Source organism: Microcaecilia unicolor, chromosome 5 (genome assembly GCF_901765095.1).
Source record: "Microcaecilia unicolor chromosome 5, aMicUni1.1, whole genome shotgun sequence".
Taxonomy (NCBI): domain Eukaryota; kingdom Metazoa; phylum Chordata; class Amphibia; order Gymnophiona; family Siphonopidae; genus Microcaecilia; species Microcaecilia unicolor.
In genome coordinates, this window is record NC_044035.1 from 217,026,307 (window position 1) to 217,048,325 (window position 22,019).

The 22,019-nt window shown below is 48.3% G+C and overlaps 1 protein-coding gene across 1 annotated transcript in view; it reads left to right on the forward strand.

The window, feature by feature from the left end:
- The window catches only part of PWP2 (PWP2 small subunit processome component), a 308,991-nt gene that overhangs the window by 249,415 nt on the left and 37,557 nt on the right, over positions 1 to 22,019 (forward strand). The window contains exons 17-18 of the mRNA XM_030203767.1: positions 8,391 to 8,456; positions 10,823 to 11,041. Of these exons, the coding sequence (XP_030059627.1) occupies positions 8,391 to 8,456; positions 10,823 to 11,041 (285 nt within the window). The remainder of the gene's footprint in view (positions 1 to 8,390; positions 8,457 to 10,822; positions 11,042 to 22,019) is intronic.

Sequence of the window (22,019 nt, forward strand, 5' to 3'; positions counted from 1 at the left end):
GTAGTAGATTGATGAGGCAAGATTTCCCTTCACTAAATCCATGTTGACTTTGAGGGGCATAATCGAACGGGGACGACCATCTCTAAGGGCGCCCATTTCTAAGGACGTCCCGGCGAAGGGCAGGGAAACCCGTATTATCGTCCATCTTTCATTTTGATAATACGGTCGGAGACGCCCAAATCTCAACATTTAGGTCAACCTTAGAGATGGTCGACCTAAACGTTGAGATGGTTGTCCCCGGTTTTCGGTGATAATGGAAACCGAGAACGCCCATCTCAAAAATGACCAAATCCAAGGCATTTGGTCATGGGAGGAGCCAGCATTCATAGTGCACTGGTCCCCCACACATGCCAGGACACCAACCGGGCACCCTAGGGGGCACAGCAGTGGACATCACAAATTGCTCCCAGGTCCATAGCTCCCTTACCTTTTGGTGCTGAGCCCCCCAAACCCACCCCCCAAAAAACCCACTCCCCACAACTGTACACCACTACCATAGCCCTAAGGGGTAAAGGGGGGCACCTACATGTGGGTACAATGGGTTTCGGGTGGGTTTTGAAGGGCTCACATTTACCAGCACAAGTGTAACAGGTAGGGGGGGGATGGTCCTGGATCCGCCTGCCTAAAGTGCACTGCACCCACTAAAACTGCTCCAGGGATCTGCATACTGCTGTCATGGAGCTGGATATGACATTTGAGGCTGGCATACAGTCTGGCAAAAAAAATGTTTGTTTGTTTTTTTTTTAGGGTGGGAGGGGGTTGGTGACCACTGAAGGGAGTAAGGGGAGGTCATCCCCAATTCCCCTGACTACTTCCGCGATAAAGTACAGAAGATAAACCTTGAATTCACTTCCAAGCCTTCTCCTCCCTGTGGCTTCTTAACCCACTCCCTCAACCAACCTAACCTGGCCTCCTTCTCCTCCTTCCCTCAGATCACCGAAGAGGAAACTGCTCGCCTTCTTTCTTCCTCTAAGTGCACCACCTGTTCCTCTGATCCCATTCCCACCAACCTGCTTACCAACATCTCTCCTACAGTTAACCCCTCAATCTGTCACATCCTCAACCTCTCTCTCTCCACTGCTACGTTCCCTGACACCTTCAAGCACGCTGTAATCACACCACTTCTCAAAAAAGCATCACTTGACCCCACCTGTCCCTCCAACTACCGCCCCATCTCTCTTCTACCCTTCCTCTCCAAATTACTTGAACGTGCTGTCCACAGCCGCTGCCTTGAATTCTTCTCCTCTCAGGCCGTCCTCGACCCGCTTCAATCCGGCTTTCGCCCACTACACTCAACAGAAACAGCACTCTCTAAAGTCTGCAATGACCTGTTCCTTGCCAAATCCAAAGGTCACTATTCCATACTCATCCTCCTCGACCTATCTGCCGCCTTTGACACCGTCAATCATGTTACTTCTTACACACTGTCCTCATTTGGATTCCAGGGCTCCGTCCTTTCCTGGTTCTCCTCGTATCTTTCCCATCGCACCTTCAGAGTATTTTCTAATGGCTCTTCTTCCACCCCCGTCCCGCTCTCTGTTGGGGGTCCCTCAAGGATCTGTCCTTGGACCGCTTCTTTTCTCGATATACACCTCTTCTCTAGGCTCCTTGATCTCATCACATGGATTCCAGTACCATCTCTATGCTGATGACACCCAGCTTTACCTCTCCACTCCCGACATCACAGTCGAAACCCAGGCCAAAGTTTCGGCCTGCCTCTCCGACATCGCTGCCTGGATGTCCAACCGGCATCTGAAACTGAACATGGCTAAGACTGAGCTCCTTGTCTTCCCACCCAAACCCTCTTCTCCTCTTCCCCCACTCTCCGTCTCTGTTGACAATGCGCTCATCCTCCCTGTCTCTTCAGCCCGCAATCTCGGAGTCATTTTCGACTCCTCCCTCTCCTTCTCTGCCCATATCCAGCAGACAGCTAAGACCTGTCGCCAGGGCCGGTCTTAGGGCGAGGCGACCGAGGCGGCCGCATAGGGCCCCGCGCTCAAGGGGGCCCCGCGCGGCACACCTGGGGTCGCCCCGCCTGCTGCTCCCACCCCCGACGATCGATCGCTGTAATGTAATAAAGTTGAGAAGCGCCGAGTAGCAGGCAGAGCCTCGCGTCTGCCCTGCTAAAAATCTCCTGCACGTCGTCGGGCCGGCCTTCCTGCATTAAGTCCCGCCCTCCTTTGAGGTAATAGGCTCTTCCCGCATTAAGTCCCGCCCTATTACCTCAGAGGAGGGCGGGACTTAATGCGGGAAGAGCCTATTACCTCAGAGGAGGGCGGGACTTAATGCAGGAAGGCCGGCCCGACGACGTGCAGGAGATTTTTACTAGCAGGGCAGACGCGAGGCTCTGCCTGCTACTTGGCGCTTCTCAAGTTTTTTTTTTTAAGTTAGTGGGTGCAGCAGGTGAAAAGAGTTGGTAGGTGGGTCGGGTCGGGGGGGACTCAGATGTCAGAAGGGTGTGGGATGGGGGTACTCAGTTGGGGGGAGGGGGTAAGGGGGACTCAGATGTGAGAAGGGTGTGGGATGGGGGTTCTCAGTTGGGGGAAGGGGGTAAGGGGGACTCAGATGGGAGAAGGGTGTGGGATGGGGGTTCTCATTTGGGGGGAGGGGGTAAGGGGGACTCAGGTGGGAGAAGGGTGTGGGATGGGGGTTCTCAGATGGGAGAAGGGGGCTGGAACTGGGGTTTGAGAAGGGGCCATATGGGAAATGGGGGCCATGCATGAGGCTGGTGGGAAAATGGGGCACGCGTGGGTCAGGTGGGAGAATGGTTCTGGGGCTGAAAAGGGGGGGGGCTCTAATACAAGACATGTGGATGAAGGGGGCTGGAACTGGGGGCTGAAAAGGAGGGTAGGTGGGATAAGGGGTCTAGTACTGGGACTGGATGCTGAAAAGGGGCAGGGGCTGAAACTGTGGTTACTGGGGGCTGAAAAGGAGATAGGGAGAAGTGGCTGGGGCTGAAGCTCGGGACTGGTGGGAGAAAAGGGCTGGGGCTGAAACGGGGGACTGGTGGGATAGTGGGGCTGGAACTGGGGGCTGAAAAAAAGGGGCAGAGAGAGGGGCAGATCCTGGATGGAAGGGGGAACGAGAGGGAGGGCAGACCCGGATGGATGGGAAAGGGAGGGTAAATGGTGGATTGAAGGGGCAGAGAGAAAGGGCAGACAGTGGATGGAAGGGATAGAAAGGGCAGACAGTGAATGGAAGGGGCAGAGATAGACGTGCACGGAAGGGGCAGGGAGAGAGGGCAGACATTGGATGAAGGGGACAGCAGAGAGGGCAGACACTGGATGGCAGAGAGAGAGTGAAGACAGATGCTGGATGGAAGGAAGACAGTGAAAAGAAGATGAGGAAAGCAGAAACCAGAGACGACAAACTGTAAATAAAATATATATTTTTATTTTTTTGCTTTAGGATATAGTATTGTAGCTGTGCTAATAAATGTTTATAATAGAACATGTAAATAAGGTAATCTTTTTATTGGACTAATTTTAATACATTTTGACAAACTTTCAGAGAACAAAGCCCCCTTCCTCAGGTCAGGATAGGATACTTTAACAGCTCTATACTGTATCGACCTGAGGACGGAGGTTTTGGCCTCTGAAAGCTAAATGTATTAGTCCAATAAAATGCTATTATTTTATTTTCTATATTTGTTTTATTTCTATTTGTTAATTTGTAAAGTGGTGATTGGTATTTGTTAGGTTTTTTTTCAAATTTACATCTGTTGTCTTTATATTTTGCACAGTACTAGGGCACATTTTCTGTTTCTGTGGTGTTGTATTGTATGCAGAGTCTGGCATCTTGGGGGTTCAGTTTAATTTTTGTCTAAATAGAAAGTTTAAATATTACTACTTATTCTATAGTGGATTAGGGTGTATCTGTGTTTGTGAAAAAGACATGGTTTTCAGTTGGCATTGACTGTGTAGGATCGACAAGCCCTGGAGCTGGGGGCCTTGGAGCTCGGAGAGAGGGGTGGCCGGCTCTGGAGCTAGGGTGGGGGTGGAGCTAGGGTGGGGCGGAGTTAGGGTGGGGCAGGGCTAGGGTGGGGCCCTGTCAAATTGGTCTGCATAGGGCCCCGCACTTGCTAAGACCGGCCCTGCCTGTCGCTTCTTCCTCTGTAATATTAGCAAAATTCGCCCATTGCTTTCTGAACAGACCACCCGAACTCTCGTCCACTCACTCGTTACCTCTCGTCTTGACTATTGCAACCTTCTCCTCGCTGGCCTCCAGCTTAGCCACCTATCCCCCCTTCAATCTGTCCAAAACTCCGCCGCACGTCTTATCTACCGCGTGAACCGATACTCTCATATCACCCCTCTCCTCAAGTCACTTCACTGGCTCCCGATCCACTACCGTATACATTTCAAGCTTCTCCTATTGACCTTCAAGTGCACTCAATCTGCAGCCCCCCATTACCTCTCTACCCTCCTCTCCCCGTATGTTCCCACCTGTAACCTCCGCTCTCAGGACAAATCACTCCTATCTGTACCCTTCTCCACCACCGCTAACTCCAGACTCCGCCCCTTCTGCCTCGCCTCACCTTATGCCTGGAACAGACTTCCCGAGCCCATACGCCGTGCGCCCTCCCTGCCCATTTTCAAGTCCTTACTCAAGGCCCATCTCTTCTCCCTTGCTTTTGGCGCCTAACCACCTTCCCCATTCCAGATACATACACTGACTACATAGCTTATTACCTTTAGATTGTAAGCTCTCTTGAGCAGGGACTGTCCTTCCACTTGTCTAAACTTGTACAGCGCTGCGTAACCGTGGCAGCGCTATAGAAATGTGACGTAGTAGTAGTGGTCATCTGGTCAGTTTGGGCAGCTTTTTGAGGCTTGGTCGTGAAAAAAAATGGACCAGGTAAAGTCGACCAAATGCTCGTCAGGGAAGCCCTTCTTTTTTCCATTATCGGCCGAGGACGCCCATCTCTTAATCACACCCCAGTCCCGCCTTCGCTATGGTGCCAACACGCCCCCGTGAACTTTGGTCGTCTCCGCGACGGGAAGCAGTTGAGGACGCCCAAAATCGGCTTTCGATTGTGCCGATTTGGGCGACCCTGAGACAAGGACACCCATCTCCCGATTTGTGTCGGAAGATGGGCACCCTTCTCTTTCGAAAATGCCCCTGCTAGTCTCATTAATCCATGCTTTTGAATATGCTCTGTAATTTTGTACTTTATAATAGTCTCTACCATTTTGCCCGGCACCGACATCAGACTCGCCGGTCTATAATTTCCTGGATCTTCTCTGGAACCTTTTTTAAAAATCGGCGTTACATTGGCCAACCTCCAATCTTCCGGTACCACGCTCGATTTTAAGGATAAATTACATATTACTAACAATAGCTTTGCAAGCTCATTTTTCAGTTCTATCAGTACTCTGGGATGAATACTATCCGGTTCAGTAGGTTTGCTACTCTTCAGTTGGTAGAACTGCCCCATTACATCCTCCAGGTTTAAAGAGAATTCATTAAGTTTCTCCAACTCGTCATCTTCGAATACCATTTCTGGCACCGGTATCCCACCCAAATCTTCCTCGGTGAAGACTGAAGCAAAGAATTAATTTAATATCTCCGTTACGGCTTTGTCTTCCTTGATCACCTCTTTTACTCCTCGGTCATCTAGCGGTCCAACCGATTCTTTTGCCAGCTTCCTGCATTTAATATACCTAAAAACATTTTTACTATGTGTTTTTGCCTCCAGCGCAATCTTTTTTTCGAAGTCCCTCTTAGCCTGCCTTATCAGCGCTTTGCATTTGACTTGACATTCCTTATGCTGTTTCTTATTATTTACAGTCGGTTCCATTTTCTGAAGGGTTTTCTTTTAGCCCTAATAGCTTTCTTCACCTCAATTTTTTAACCATGCCGGCTGTCGTTTGGTCTTCCATCCTCCTTTTTTAATACGCAGAATATATTTGGCCTGGGCTTCCAGGATGGTGTTTTTGAACAGCATCCACGCCTGATGTAAATTTTTGACCTTTGCAGCCGCTCCTCTAAGTTTTTTTTTTTCTCACCATTCTTCTCATTTTATCATAGTCTCCTTTTTTAACACTAACGTATTTGATTTCCTATGTATACTTACTTCACAGGCTAATATCAAATCCGATCATATTATGATCACTGTTATCAAGTGGCCCCAGCACCATTACCTCCCGCACCAGATCATGCGCTCCACTAAGGACTAGGTCTAGAAATTTTCCTTTTCTCATCAGCTCCTGTACCAGCTGCTCCATAAAGCTGTCCTTGATTTCATCAAGGAATTTTAATTCGCTAGCGTGCCCCTATGTTAAATTTACCCTGTCAATATTGGGGTAATTGAAATCACCCATTATTATTGTGTTGCCCAGTTTCTTTGCGTCCCTAATTTCCTTTAACATTTCTGCATCCGTCTGTTCATCCTGGCCAGGTGGACGGTAGTACACTCCTATCAGTATTCTTTTCCTCTTTACACATGGAATTTCAATCCACAGTAATTCCAAGAAGTGTTTGGTTTCCTGCATTCAATCTATTTATTTATTTATTTATTTATATTTTGCTCACACCTTTTTCAGTAGTAGCTCAATGTGAGTTACATTCAGGTACTCTGTGAGCCCTCCTGGGACAGAGAAATATCCAATCTAAGCTTGTACCTGAGGCAATTGAGGGTTAAGTGACTTAAGGAGCAGCAGTGGGATTTGAATCAGCCACCTCTGGATTGGTACTCTAACCACTAGGCCACTCCTCCACTCCCTTGGTTCAAGGCTCTCGTTAATATAGAATGCTACCCCTCCACCAATTCGATCCACCCTATCACTACGATATAATTTATACCCTGGTATGACAGTGTCCCACTGTTTATCCTCCTTCCACCAGGTGTCAGAGATGCCTATTATATCTAATTTTTCATTTAGTGCAATATATTCCAACTCTCCCAGCTTATTTCTTAGGCTCCTGGCATTCTCATATAGACATTTCAAACTATGTTTGTTGTTCCTATTTACATCATGCTTAGTACTTGACAGTATTAATTTGCAATCTTTTGTCTGATTTTTATTTAAGGACACCTGATCTACTATGGTCTCTTTTGCAACCTGACTATCAGGATACCCTATCTTCCATGTTTTGGTGATGTCTTTGAAAGATACCTTATCTCGAACCATGCGCTTTTGAGTGACTGTCGGCCTTCCCCCAGGTTCGAGTTTAAAAGCTGCTCTGTCTCCTTTTTAAATGCCGATGCCAGCAGCCTGGTCCCACTCTGGTTAAGGCGGAGCCCATCCTTTCGGAATAGGTTCCCCCTTCCCCAGAATGTTGCCCAGTTCCTAAGAAATCTAAAACCCTTCTCCCTGCACTTTCATCTCATCCACACATTGAGACTCCGGAGCTCTGCCTATCTCTTGGGCCCTGTGCGTGGAACGGGTAGCATTTCAGAAAATTCTACCCTAGATGATCTGGATTTGAGCTTTCTACCTAAGAACCTAAATTTGACTTCCAGAACCTCTCTCCCACATTTTCCTATGTCATTGGTACCCACATGTACCAAGTTAGCCAGCTCCTCCCCAGCACTATCTAATATCCTATCTAGGTGACGTGTGAGATCCGCCACCTTTGCACCAGGCATGCAAGTCACCAGGCGATCCTCACGCCCACCAGCCACCCAGCTATCTATATGCCTAATAATCGAATCGTCAACTACAACATCTGTCCTAACCTTTCCCTCCCGGGCAGCACTTGGAAACATGTCCTTGGTGCGAAAGGATAGTACATCCCCTGGTGGGCAGGTCCTGGTTACAAGAGTACTTCCTACTTCACCAGGGTGATGCTTTCCTTCTAGGAGACCTCCCTCCTCCAAGGTAGCACAGGGGCTACCAGACTGGAGGTGGGACTTCTCTACAACATCTCCTGAATGTACCTCTCTGTCTCCCTCAGCTCCACCAAGTCTGCTACTCTAGCCTCAAGAGAACGGACACGTTCTCTGAGAGCTAGGAGCTCTTTTTAGCTTTAATGTATCTTTAAATATAATTATCAAAGAAAGCACCAAGAGCCTTCAAATACGGGACAAAATTTCTTTCAGTCACACAGCTTGGACAACAATCTTCAAAAATCTTTTTTTGAAGATTGTTGTCTACGCTGTGTGATTAAAGAAACTTGTGTTCCTTATTTGAAGGCTCTTGATGCTTTCTTGTGATGCTTGGACTTTGTTCTTTACTTTGAACCCTCTCCGTGTTGTGCAACTTTAAATATAACTAAATCAGTAAATATTGTTTCTTCATCCCTGAATTTAGGTCTACATTTATTTATTGATTGATTGATTAAGATTTATTTACTGCCTTTTTTGAAGGAATTCACTCAAGGCGGTATATTTAGTTTTTGGAATACCAAGCAAAACCTTAGCTGATTTGCAGTGCATTTGTTTGCAGGTGATATGAGTTCCCGGTCCTTTAAACCAGAGATCAGAGTCACCTGCCTTCGCTTCTCTCCCACAGGTAACATAAATGGAGCTCTTTTTTAAGCTGTTATGACATCCTTAGTAACTTTAATGTAACAAAGAGAGGGAACCAAGCACAAAAAAACAGCACAAAGGGCCTTTAAAAACGAAAGGGAACACAATTTTTTCATTTAAAAAATCCTTTAATAGTGAATTTTGATTGAAGAAAGACTCGACACGGGCCGTGTGTCGGTGCCACCGCATTTGCGTCAGGGGTCACACCAATGACAAAGGAGGATTCAATAGACCAATTTCAAAAGGCTGATGCTTTCCAAAATTCTGTGTGATATATTCCCAGATCAGCAGCCACCAGCTCTGTCCACTTATCCCTCCCAGCTACTAACGAGGAGAAAACTAAGAACACAACAACTCAGCTTCAGCTCCCACACTCCCAGAAGAAGCGAGAAGAAGGCGTTCCCTCAGAAGAAGCTGTTTTTTTGTGCTTGGTCTCCTTAGTAACTTTAGCACACAAACCCCCAGATTCTATATATAGCAACTAAAGTTGTGTGCGTAAATTTGACAGTGCTTCCGAATTACATGTGCAGCTTAATTGTTTAACAAGCCAACCTGTGCTGATAATTGGCCAATAAGCAATGATCGGCACTAATGAGAGTTTACACACCAAACATTTTAAGCATATTCTGTAACGTGGTGCACTAATGTGTGGATCTCAGAAAGGGGCATGGGCAGGGTCGTGGGCATGTCTAGAAATTAGGAGCACTGTTATAGAACATGCCCAGTTCTTGCCTAAATTAGGTGTGGTCATTTGCACCAGGTTTTAGTTGGCATAAATGGTCGCTCCTAAATTTAGTTGTGGGTCCGGGCACTACGCGTATTCCACGCGTGTTCCATAAACCACACTTAATGTTAGGTGCAGTTTATAGAATAGCGCTATGTGTAGTTTTTTCCCCACATCGATTTTTTTGGCACCATATATAAAATCTAGTCCAAAGAGAGCAATATTCAAAAGCATTTTCACAGGTAAAACAGTCTTACCCATGGAAATAGTATCTTTGAGAATTGTCCATATTGTATGGGCCTGATATTCAGCTCACAATAGTAAATGGCTTGTAAGCCACTCAGTCACAGTGAATTAACACTGGATATTCAATGTTGGGGCATATTTGGCTTCCACCATTAGTACAGCAATATTCAGACCAATGTCCTGTTAATTTGATGGATAAAGTTAGGGTAATCTTTTTGTTGTCCTAACTTTATCCATGTACTTAGCCAGTTAGCCGACTGAATATCATCCCCAACCAGCTAAGTAGTGACTCTGCCCAAATTCTGCCCATGGACATCCCTAACCCAGCTAGTTAAGAAATGGCTGGTTAAAGCTGATATTTGATGGTACTGTCTAGTAAAGTGCCGCTGAATATTGGCAGCTAGCCAGCGCAGCACAGTTTATACGGGTAGGAGCCTCTCCTGCCTGGTTTAAACCCCTTTGAATATTGACCCCCCCCCCCCCCCTATGAATTGTGCTTTGCAATGATGACTTGTGGGAAATGCAGTGGCGTTCCTAGGGGGGCTGACACCCGGGGCGGATCGCCGATGCGACCACCCCCCGGCAAAAGGACACCCCCCCCAAGGTGCACGCCGCTGGGGGGGGGGGGTGCCGCACCGGTCAGCTTCGTTCGTTTCCATGCTCCCTCTGCCCCGGAACAGGTTACTTCCTGTTCTGGGGCAGAGGGAGCATGGAAACGAACGAAGCTGACCGGCGCGCGGCACCCCCCAGCGGCATGCACCCGGGACGGACCCCTTGGTACGCCACTGGGGAAATGCTAGTTATCAAGCTTGGAATAGGTTCACACGTACTGTAGCTCCACAGTAGTCATGCTTTTATTCACATTGAGCAGAAGTGTTCTGAAGGGTGGGATATTTTCAAATGTACAAATATTTGGGGAAAAGGGGCTGCGATTGTCTGCAAGTATTTTTTTTAGGCAGTTTTCAAATACACTTGTACTTTGGAAAGTGGTGTAGTCTACTTGGCAGTTTACATAATAGGTGCTGGCAGATAAACAACTGCACAGTTAATCCAATCTGTCCAACAAGGTGGCCAGAGCTACACCTGCAATTCTGAGTAGGTTTGAAATCCAGTTATGGGAAGCATTATGAAAATTGTCCCCAAACTGTCATAAAATACTCCTGGCTTGTTTTGGTGGGTTCAGTGAGAGGGAGTTGATGACCTTGAAAGTATATATTTGTGGTTACAGGTGTAGGAGAGGTGAGATATGTAGGATGTTTACAGCCTCTCAGGTCCTCCTCATCGTTTTATGTTTTCAGCTTGGAATGTATTTATGGATCTAATGAAAGTTCCCAGAATGTAAAATAATATATTGTGTTTGTGTTCCTTCTTCTTCCCAGGCCGTAGCTGGGCTGCAACCACCACTGAGGGTCTCCTCATATATTCTCTGGACTCTACAGTAATCTTTGATCCCTTTGAACTGGATCTGGACATCACTCCCAGCAGTGTACGAAAAGTGCTGTGGCAAAAGAAGTTCACAGCTGCCATCGTCATGGCATTCCGGCTCAATGAAAAGAACCTTATTAAGGAGGTTCTAGAGCATGTGCCTTACAATGAAAGTAAGAAGCTCTTTCAGCATACCTACCTTGTATCAGGGGTTTGACCCTTTAATAAGGAACTAGGTATTATTTTTTAAGTTTAGTTTTTATTGGGTCTCAGCATAACAATACATGCACATAAGAAAACACATTCTTTTTAACCATTCTCCAGCACCTGTTCTGATCCTTGTTTTATATTTCCCTTGATTTCCCTTCCCATATCCCCCTTCCACCCACTTTACTTTTACAGATCCAGTGCGTACCCAACTTCAACTCTTTCTAGACACTTAGTTGGATTTCATTTGATCTTAGACTAGACGGTTCTTACATTACATTACATTGCTTGAGCTTGTCTATATGTAGGGGTGTTATTTTAAAGGAAAAATAAATACCCCTGAGGCATTGATGCAGGAAGCTGAAAGAAGGCAAGTACAGTTTCTTCCAGGCAATTGCAGTCTCACACTGGGTTGCTATTATACAGTATGGCATAATTTTATAGAGCTTTTTCCATATGTACAAAAACCTGTTTTGTATGTGGAAAATTGCTCGTCAAATTGTGTGACGGAATAAGAACGTATAAGTACGCGTGCCAATAAGATGGCAAGTGAACATTTGTGGATGAGAATTTGTGTGCTGCTGAGGCTGGTTCTGTGTGCCTATTTTATAAAGCAATTAGTAGTTTTGTATGTAGAATTTTAGCACTACCCTTAGAGGACAGAGTAGTGAGTGGAGCAATGAGTTGAGTGCATCTTTCAAAAAGTTGAAGACTATAGTGAATTTACCCAGAGGTGGTCATCCTGCCAAGGTCACCTGAAGAGGAATCGAGAAAATCATCCACAATATCACAAGGAACCCTAGATTAACATCTGAAGACCTCTCTTACTGCAGCTGATATGAAGGTTAATGTATCAACAAAATTAATTGGAACAGTGTTCTTGGAAGGATAGCTAGGGGAAAAAAAACATTGATCTCTAAAAAGAATATGGTCACCTGTTTCAGGTTTGACAAAGAGCATCTAGTTGACCCATAAGACTTCTGTAATAATGAGTCAACAATTGAACATTTCAGTCACAATAACAAATATTTTGTGTGGATAAAGCCAAGTACTGCCTTCCAAAGGAAAGAATCTTTTTCTGACTGTCAAGCATGGTGGTAAAGGTGTCATGGTGTGGGACTACTTTGCTGCATCAGGATACCTTTGTTCATAGGTGCCCCGTATAAGCAGGAAATCACAATTGACAAGAACATTCTCTTAACTCCAATTCAACATGTTGAGCACATTTGACATGGTAGACCACCACACACATCAAGGGATACCTGACCACTAGGACTTACCAAATAAAATCAAACTCAGATATCTCCCCACCTTGGAAAGCAGAATGCAGAGTACCACAGGAATCACCACTCTCGCATATACTATTCAACCTAATGATGACCCCACTAGCCAGGTCCCTATCCAAATGAGGCCTTAACCCATTTCTACATGCTGATGATGTAACAATTTATATCCCCTTCAAAAAGAACCCATCAGAAATCACCACTGAAATCACGAACAGCATGAACGTCATGGGATCCTGGGCATCAGCATTCAACAGAACACTGAACATCCCACAACCATCAACACCTTGGGCTCAACCCTTCCAATCTCAGACAGCCTGAAAAATCCAAGGCATTACCATAGACCAAAACTTATCACTCGAGAACCAAGCCAAGGCCTCGACAAAGAAAATGTTCTACACCATGTAGAAACTCAAACGCATAAAACAATACTTCCCAAGGGACATATTTTGCAACATGATCCAGACAATGGTGCTAGCCCACGTAGAGTACTGCAGTGGAATTTACACAGGATGCAAAGATCAAATCATAAGGAAACTACAAACTGCGCAAAACACAGCAACCAGGCTTATCTACGGAAAATCATGTTTTGAAAGCGCGAAACCCCTCCCTCAAAAACTACACTGGCTACCAATCAAAGTACATGTGGAGGGGCATAATCGAAAGGGCATCCTCACAAAACGTCCCAGTGGAGGAGCGGGGAAACCCATATTATCGAAACAAGATGAACGTCCATCTTTCGTTTCAATAATACGGTCAGGGACGCCCACATCCTGAAATTTATGTTGTCCTTAGAGATGGTCGTCCCTAGACTTGGCCATTTCTGATTTTCGGCGATAATGGAAAACCAGGACGCCCATCTCAGAAACGACCAAATGCAAGCCCTTTGGTTGTGGGAGGAGCCAGCATTCGTAGTGCACTGGTCCCCCTCACATGCCAGGACACCAACCGAGCACCCTAGGGGGCTCTGCAGTGGACTTCATAAATTGTTCCCAGGTACATAGCTTCCTTACCTTGTGTGCTGAGCCCCCAAAACCCGCTCCCCACAACTGTACACCACTATCATAGCCCTTACGGGTGAAGGGGGCACCTAGGTGTGGGTACAGTGGGCTTGTGGTGGGTTTTGGAGGGCTCACATTTACCACCACAAGTGTAACAGGTAGGGGGGGATGGGCCTGGGTCCGCCTGCCTGAAGTGTACTGCACCCACTAGAACTGCTCCAGGGACCTGAGTATGGCATAGAGGCTGGCAAAACATATTTTTAAATATGTTTTTTGAGGGTGGGAGGGGGTTAGTGACCCCTGGGGGGGAGTAAGGGGAGGTCATCCCCGATTCTCTCCGGTGGTCATCTGGTCAGTTCGGGCACCTTTTTGTGCCTTGGTAGTAAAAAAAAAAAAAAAAAACACAACCAGGTAAAGTCGTCCAAGTGCTCGTCAGGAACGCCCTTTTTTTTCCATTATGGGTCAAGGACGTCCATGTGTTAGGCACGCCCAAGTCCCACCTTCGCTACGCCTCCAACATGCCCCCGTGAACTTTGGTTGTCCCCGTGACAGAAAGCAGTTGGCGACGCCCAATATCGGCTTTCGATTATACCGATTTGGGTGACTCTGTGAGAAGGACGCCCATCTTCCAATTTGTGTCAAAAGATGGGCGTCCTTCTCTTTCAAAAATGAGCCTGATTATCTTCAAGATCTGTTCCCTGGCACACGGCCTAGCACCAAGCTATATGACTGAACTAATTGACTTACCAATTAGAAGCACAGTGAAATCAACGAGATCATACCTAACCCTTCATTACCCAAGATGTAAGAGCCTGAAATACAAATCATCATACGCCTCCAGTTTCTCTTTTGTAGGCACCCAACTGTGGAACACATTGCCAAAAGACCTAAAAAGCACAAACAATTACCTGAACTTCCAAAAAAACCTAAAGATCCGCCTTTTTAGGCAGTTCATCCCCTCAGAACCAACTTAAACATTCAAACCACCGAAACACAACCTAAATACTCAAGAAAAAAGAACAACAACAATGCAAACCTTTGTACTGTCTATCCAGCCCAATCCGCCCCAAACATTTTCTTAAACGCATACTATGCAATCTCTAATCAATTGCACCAAATACTCTGTATTCAGTTACGCTGGAATCTGTAACCATCTCCCTGGAAACATGTGAACCACACTGAACCTACCAATAGGTGGGAAAATGTGGGCTACAAATGTAATAAATAAAATAAACATTTGATAATGGAATAACAATCACTCCAGGTAGTTTAATAGTCTTTTGCTGTACTGAGGAAATTAAGACAAATTCGTCACTGCTTTAGTAGAGATAATTACAGATTATTGGTACAATCTTTGATTCTATCCCAAATAGTAGAGTGGAGGAGTGGCCTAGTGGTTAGGGTGGTGGACTTTGGTCCTGGGGAACTGAGGAACTGAGTTAGATTCCCACTTCAGGCACAGGCAGCTCCTTGTGACTCTGGGCAAGTCACTTAACTCTCCATTGCCCCATGTAAGCCGCATTGAGCCTGCCATGAGTGGGAAAGCGCGGGGTACAGATGTAACAAAAAAAAGTAGATTATTGTAATGTTTTATACATAGGCTACAATAGAATGGTTAGGAAGCGATTTGGCCACCAGGTTAATTTTCCCTCAAATGAAATATGAAAGGGTAACTCCATTATTTCTTGAGTTACACTGGTTGCCAGTTGAGGCATGAGAGATTTTTAAACTTTGTACTTTTATTTACTTGATATTATACAGAGTTGCACCAGAGTATTTGACTAGCAGGATTTAGTTTTCTAAGTCTAGGGTTAGAAGAATTGTGAATAATTACCTTGATTTGGTATTTCCCTCTCCACGAGGAGTGAGATACAAAACATTACATAATTTATCTTTATTATATTTATCAGCAAAGTGGTGGAATTCTATTCCAATCCAAATAAGGATAATGTATAATATATAAAGTGTTTTGTTATAAACAAGCTATAATGTACAATATAATTATTTTTTGCTGTGTGCTATATATTCGATTGTAACTCCTGGACTGTCCAGTTATCTTTTTATGAAAATTGCACTGAACTCCTTTGGTTACTTTGTGATCCATAAAAAATAAAGTAAAGTCACTGTCCAGGGCTGCTGGTGTCAAGGCTGCCCCAGGTGCCAGCATTTCTCCCTCTCCTTTCATCCCACCCCCACCCCAACAGTCCATTCTCTCTTAATATACTTAGCAACATCTCAACAATCAAAACAGGCTGCTTCAGGGATTCAGAGCCTTCTCTATGATTCACCCCACCGTATCTAATACCAGTTCCTGTTTCCACACAGGTGGGACCCGTCATAGGGAAGGCCCCGAAGCAGCCTGTTTTGATTGCTGCTGTGTTGCTACCAGCAGTGATTGGAGAACAGACCATGTAGGGTTATGAAGGGGAGAGAAATGCACTTGATTGAGGGGGATTTGATAATGTACTACTTGACGCAGTGGGGAGGAAGGAATGGGCAGGCAGGAAGAGTTGCGCCTCTGGACCTGGGAAGGTAGAAGGGATGGAAAAGGAGAGGTACTGTTCGACCCAGGAGGGAGGTGGAAGGGACAGACAGGGAGAAGTGATGCTTTACCCGGGGAGGAGGGTGGAAGGGTTGGACAGGGAGAAGTGCTACTGTACCTGGGGAGGGGAGTAGAAAGGATGGACAGGGAGAAGTACTGCTGGACAGTGGCGTAGGAAGGAGGGGGGCAGTCTGCCCCAGGTGCACGCCACTGGGAGCTGCGTCGGCTCCACTGGTTCTCTGCCGCAGAACAGGTTACTTCCTGTTCCGGGGCAGAGAGAGCAGGGAACCAGCGGAGCCGACGCAGCTCCCAGCGACATGCACTCAGGGGCAGATTGGCCCTCTCGCCTGCCCCTCGCTTCCTAATTCAAGTAAGAATGCGCTCTTGGGGGGGGGGTGCGCGCCGAAGGGGGGAGCGCAGCTGCGACCCGCCCCGGGTGTAAGCCGCCCTCGCTACGGCACTGCTGCTGGACCTGGGGAAGAGGAAGGAACGGACAGGGAGAAGTGTTGTTGGCCTGGGGTAGAGGGAGGAAGAGGCAGGAAGAAGTGCTGCTGGACCTGGGGGAAAGGAAAGGGGGAAGGGAAATGGGACTTGATATACCGCCTTTCTGAGGTTTTTGCAACTACATTCAAAGCGGTTTACATATATTCAGGTACTTATTTTGCACCAGGGGCAATGGAGAGTTAAGTGACTTGCCCAGAGTCACAAGGAGCTGCAGTGGGAATCGAGCTCAGTTCCCCAGGATCGAAGTCCACTGCACTAACCACTAGGCTACTTCTCCAGGGAAGAACAGGTAGAGAGGTGCTGCTGGCCCCAGGGGAAGGAGGAACGGATAAGGTACTACTGTTCAGGGGGAGGAAGGAATGGACAAGAAAAGGTCCTGCTGAACCCGCGAAGGAGTAGGAAGTGATGGACTGGGAGAGGTACTGCTGGAGGTGGGAGGAGGAAAGGATGGACAGGATGCGGTGCTGCTGGACCCAAGGGGGTGGATGAGGAAGGGACAGATAGGGATAGGTGTTGGACCAAGGGTGAGGGAGATGGATAGATGCTGGGCCAGTGGGGGGGGAGGGAGAGAGATTTGGAGAGAGGAAAGCGAGATAGAGACAGGACTGGGGAAGAGACACTGGATGGGATAGGGGAGAGAGAGAAACTAAGACCAGATTAGGAGGAGGAATAGAGGGGGCCACAGGGAGGGATACTGGCCTCGGGGTGGGGGGGTGAGAGGAAGCGAAGAGAGGGGTGGGATGAGAGAGACAGAGAAGAGATGCTTGGCATGGAGGGAGCATAGGGACAGAGAGGGGCAGTACTGGACAGCAGGGGCCGGTCTTAAGGGGAGGCGACCGAGGTGGTCGCATAGGGCCCCGCGCTTAAGGGGGCCCCGTGTGGCGCGTCTCAGCCTCCTCCGCTCCCGATTCCCGGCGCTATTTAAATTTACCTTCCTTTTAAATTTACTTCTGTCCGGCGCTACCGAGTCCCTACGTCTCTAGCCTTACCCCCTTCCCTTCGCTCAGTGTTCCGCCTTCTTCTGACGTTAAGGAAATGACGTCAGAAGAAGGTGGGCCCCTGAGTGAAGGGAAGGCTAGAGACGTCGGGACTCGGAAGTGCCGCCTCCTTCACTGACGCTGCGCTGCCGGACGGAGGTAAATTTAAAAGAAACAAAAAAGGAAAGGGATCTAGGGGGGGAGAAGAGGGCGGGCGGGCAGTTGGGACATGGGAGCGGGAGGGCAGGGGAGAGAGGAGGATGGGAGGGCAGGGTTCATGGGAGGGCAGGGTTCATGGAAGGGAGAGAGAAGAATTGCTGGATAGGGATGAATGAAGGGGGCAGGGGACAGATGAGCATGGATGGATGGGAGGGTAGGACTCAGGGAGAGAGGGGCATTGCTGGATAGGGATGAATGGAGGGGGTCGGGGCCAGATGGGCATGGATGGATATGGATGGGACTGGGCAGGGCCCAGGGAGAGAGGATTAATTGCTGGATATGGAGGGGAGAGAGGAGAATTGCTGGATATGGACAGATGGAGGAGGGAAGGGGAGAGAGGAACAAGGATAGACATGGATGGGAGGGCAGGACCCAGGGAGAGAGGATTTACAGATGGTAGACAGAACACATAAGGACACAGGATGGTGGACATGGTGAGAGAAAAAATATCAAATGGAAAGAAGACACTGCATACAACAGAAGACACTGGGACCAAAGTGAATAGAAAAACTAAATGATCAGACAACAAAGGTAGAAAAAAGTATTTTATTCAGAATTTATTAATTGGAATATGTCAGATTTTGGAAATGTGCATCTGTGGTATTTTGCATGTAAGTTTCAATTTTTCTAGTATTGCTGCATGCTGAGTCTGACTTCTTGAGGTAACTTTCCAGTTCAGTATTTTGCCTTCATATCTGTTGTGTCACATGTTTTTCATTTGTGATCAAGGTGCAGTATCCTGCTAGCATGTAGTATTTGCAGCCCTTTTTGTTTTGTTTTTTTTTCATGAGGTAGTGTAATGGTGTTTTAGAGCCTGGTGTAATTACAGTTCTGCCTTTCCACGCATAAGGTTGTAGCTCGTCCTGTCCTTGGAATTAGTGCTGTTATGGTTTGGTAAGGTTATGAGTGTGTTTTTGCACATGTTTGTGTATAGTGTTTTGCAGTGGAGAGATTGTGTGTCCGCACCTGTGACCCCCCGGGGTTATGAGAATTGGAACTACTAATTGTAGTGGACTTGAACTGAATAATTTCTGGTGAGGGGGGTTTTCATGATAGCATTGTGCTTATTATTTCAATCAGTTTTTCTGTACAAATTTAGCTTCATTTGTCTTTATTTGAAATTTCATAAATAAAAAATGTTCTAAAAATTTAATAATCAATGGGGTGGAGCTGGGGCGGGGCTAGGATGGGGCCCCACCAAATTGGTCTGCATAGGGCCCTGCACTTGCTAAGACCGGCCCTGCTGGACAGAGAGGGCATTGGGGCACAGTAACAATGCTGGACATTGGGGGCGGGAGATAGGGGCACAGAGGGGCAGTGCTGATCACGGGGAGAGGGAAAGGGACAAGAAGGGCAGATGCAGGACACAGATAGAAGATGTTGAATATAGGAAGAGGATAGGGACTGGGACACAGAGGGGAGATGCTGAACAGGATGGATAGGGAAGCAGAAGGAAAATGGATGGTAGACAAGAAGAGAGAAGAAATGTCAAATAGGAGACCCGGGAAAGAGTGGAAAAAATAGAGAAATATAGAACAGAGACACAGGGGCTAAAGTGAATGATAAATTAAAATGCTCAGACCACAAAAGGTAGAAAAGTATTTTATTTAAAATGTATTAATTTGGAATACATCAGCTTTGGGAGGTGCGCATCTCTAGTATCTTGCATTTCAGTTTCTATTTCTCTAGTGTTGCAAGTGGGGTTTCCAGTTCAGATTTTTGCATTTATATCGCTATTAGTCCCTTGTTTCATATTTGTTGAGGGTCTGTGTTTTGTATGTGTGCCCAAGGTGCGGTATTTTGCCAGCATATATGGTAGTCAGTGTAGAGATCTTGTTGCAGACCTATTTGTTCTGTTTTCTAATTAGGTGGTGTATTGGTGTTTTAGAGCCCAGCGTAATATTTCTCCGAGGACAAGCAGGCTGCTTGTTCTCACGACTGGGTTGACGTCCACGGCAGCCCCCACCAACCGGAAGAAAACTTTGCGGGCGGTCCCGCACGCAGGGCACGCCCACCGCGCATGCGCGGCCGTCTTCCCGCCCGTGCACGACCGTTCCCGCTCAGTTTTTTTCTATTCCGTGTTACCCGTCTCTCTCTTTGTCAGCCCCGGAAACCGGATTGTGGCCTAGCCGCGGTTTTTTTCTTTGTTTCGCATACGCATTTGCGTCTTTTTTTTCTTTAAAAAAAAAAAGGAGTTGTCCTCGTCGTTTTTAGCTGCGAGGGCGCGCGGTCGTTTCTTTTTCGGGTGTGCTTTTCACCGCCACCATCGACGACTTTGACCTCGCCGACGCGATTTTTCCGTTGATATCCTCGAAGGTCCCAAGCGGATTCAAAAAGTGTGGTCGGTGCGGCCGGCAGATCTCGCAGACCGATACCCATGCTTGGTGCCTCCAGTGCCTCGGCCCGGAGCATAATTCCAAGACGTGCACCTTGTGTCTCGGCTTAAGGAAGCGGACACAGGTGGCGAGGCAAGTTCTTCGGGACCGTCTTTTTAGAACTTGCGCCGGCCCTTCGACGTCGACCTCGACAGCATCGGTGTCGACGGCCGGGTCTTCGGTACCAGTACCGATGTCGACGAAATCGGTGCCAACTCTGGCACCGACCCCAGGAGTACAGATACCGTTGGCCCGCCGGCGTGACGGTGGGGGTGAGCGGCCGCGCGGGCATTCTGCCCCGGCTACTCCCTCTACACAGGGCCATCGGGACCGAACCCTGTCGGATCCGATTCCTCGAGGCCGGGGGGGTTCCACCTCCTCCTCTTCTCTTCCGCCGAGTGCCGATGACGGGCATCGAAAGAAAGCAAAGAAGCACCGTCATCGGTCGCCCATGGCGCACGGGACTGCCAGCTCCGGTACTTTGAGGGACGACTAGACGACCAGGAAGCGGCAGTGCCGGGAGGAGCGTTCCCCCTCGATTGAAGAGGTATCGCTGCGTCAGTCCGCGGGTACTTCGGTAACGTCTCCTGGACCCGAGCAGCTTCCGGCACCGACACCCACACCGGCCCCCCTGCCTTTCCCTACAACGGGCCTTGACAAGTGCCTCCGAGCCATCCTTCCTGGGATTCTGGAAGGGCTGATGCGCCAGGCTCTGCCGGCACCGGGGGTGCTTGCGCCCCCGGCGCCGTTGATGGAGGCGCCGGTGTGCTCTGGCCCGATGCTGAGGCCGCCGACGCCGCTTGCGGCACTGGTGTCGACCGCCACGCAGGTGGAGTCCCTGTCGATGGAGGGAGCTTAGTCCCCACCGGCGCGGGAGTCCACCGCTCAACGCCATCATCGAGGACGTGGTTCCTCGCAGTCGAGACGGGCCCGGTTGAGGTCTGAGCTGAGAGAGCTCATGTCCGACACCGAGGAGGAGGAGGCCTCGTGGGGGGAGGAGGAGGACCCCAGATATTTCTCCTCAGAGGAGTCTGTGGGTCTTCCCTCCGACCCCACTCCTTCACCGGAGAAGAAGCTCTCGTCCCCTGAGAGCCTCTCCTTTGCCTCCTTTGTCAGGGATATTTCTATTTGCATTCCCTTTCCTGTGGTTACTGTGGATGAGCGAGTCTTCCAAGGTGCCGTTGCACAATGTCCTTAAAGAGACACTGCTTCAGAACTGGCTGAAGCCACTATCTAATCCCACCATCCCCAAGAAAGCGGAGTCCCAATACAGGATCCACTCAGACCCAGAGTTGATGCGGCCTCAATTGCCTCATGACTCGGCGGTCGTGGACTCTGCTCTCAAGAGAGCACGGAGTTCGAGGGATACCACCTCGGCGCCCCCGGGGCGGGAGTCTCGCACTCTGGACTAGTTTGGGAGGAAGGCCTATCAATCTTCCCTGCTCGTGACCCGCATCCAATCATACCAGCTCTACACGAGCATTCACATGCGGAACAATGTGAGGCAACTGGCGGACCTGGTCGACAAGCTCCCCCCGGAGCAGTCCAGGCCGTTTCAGGAGGTGGTCAGGCAGCTGAAGGCATGCAGAAAGTTCCTGTCCAGGGGTATCTATGACACCTGTGATGTGGCATCTCGAGCTGCGGCCCAAGGTATAGTGATGCGCAGACTCTCATGGCTGCGTGCCTCTGACCTGGACAACCGCACCCAGCAGTGACTGGCGGATGTCCCTTGCCAGGGGGATAACATTTTCGGCGAGAAGGTCGAGCAGTTGGTGGACCAACTACACCAGCGGGAAACCGCTCTCAACAAGCTCTCCCACCGGGCGCCTTCAGCATCCACCTCTGCAGGTGGATGTTTTTCCTGGGCCCGGCAGGCTGCGCCCTACGCCTACAGCAAGCGCAGGTACACCCAGCCAGCCCGAAGGCCTCCTCAGGCACAGGGACAGTCCCAGCGCGCTCGTTCCCGTCAACAGCGCGCGCCTAAGCAGCAAAAGCAGGGGACGGGCTTTTGACTGGATCCATGGGAACATAGCCGCCATCAAA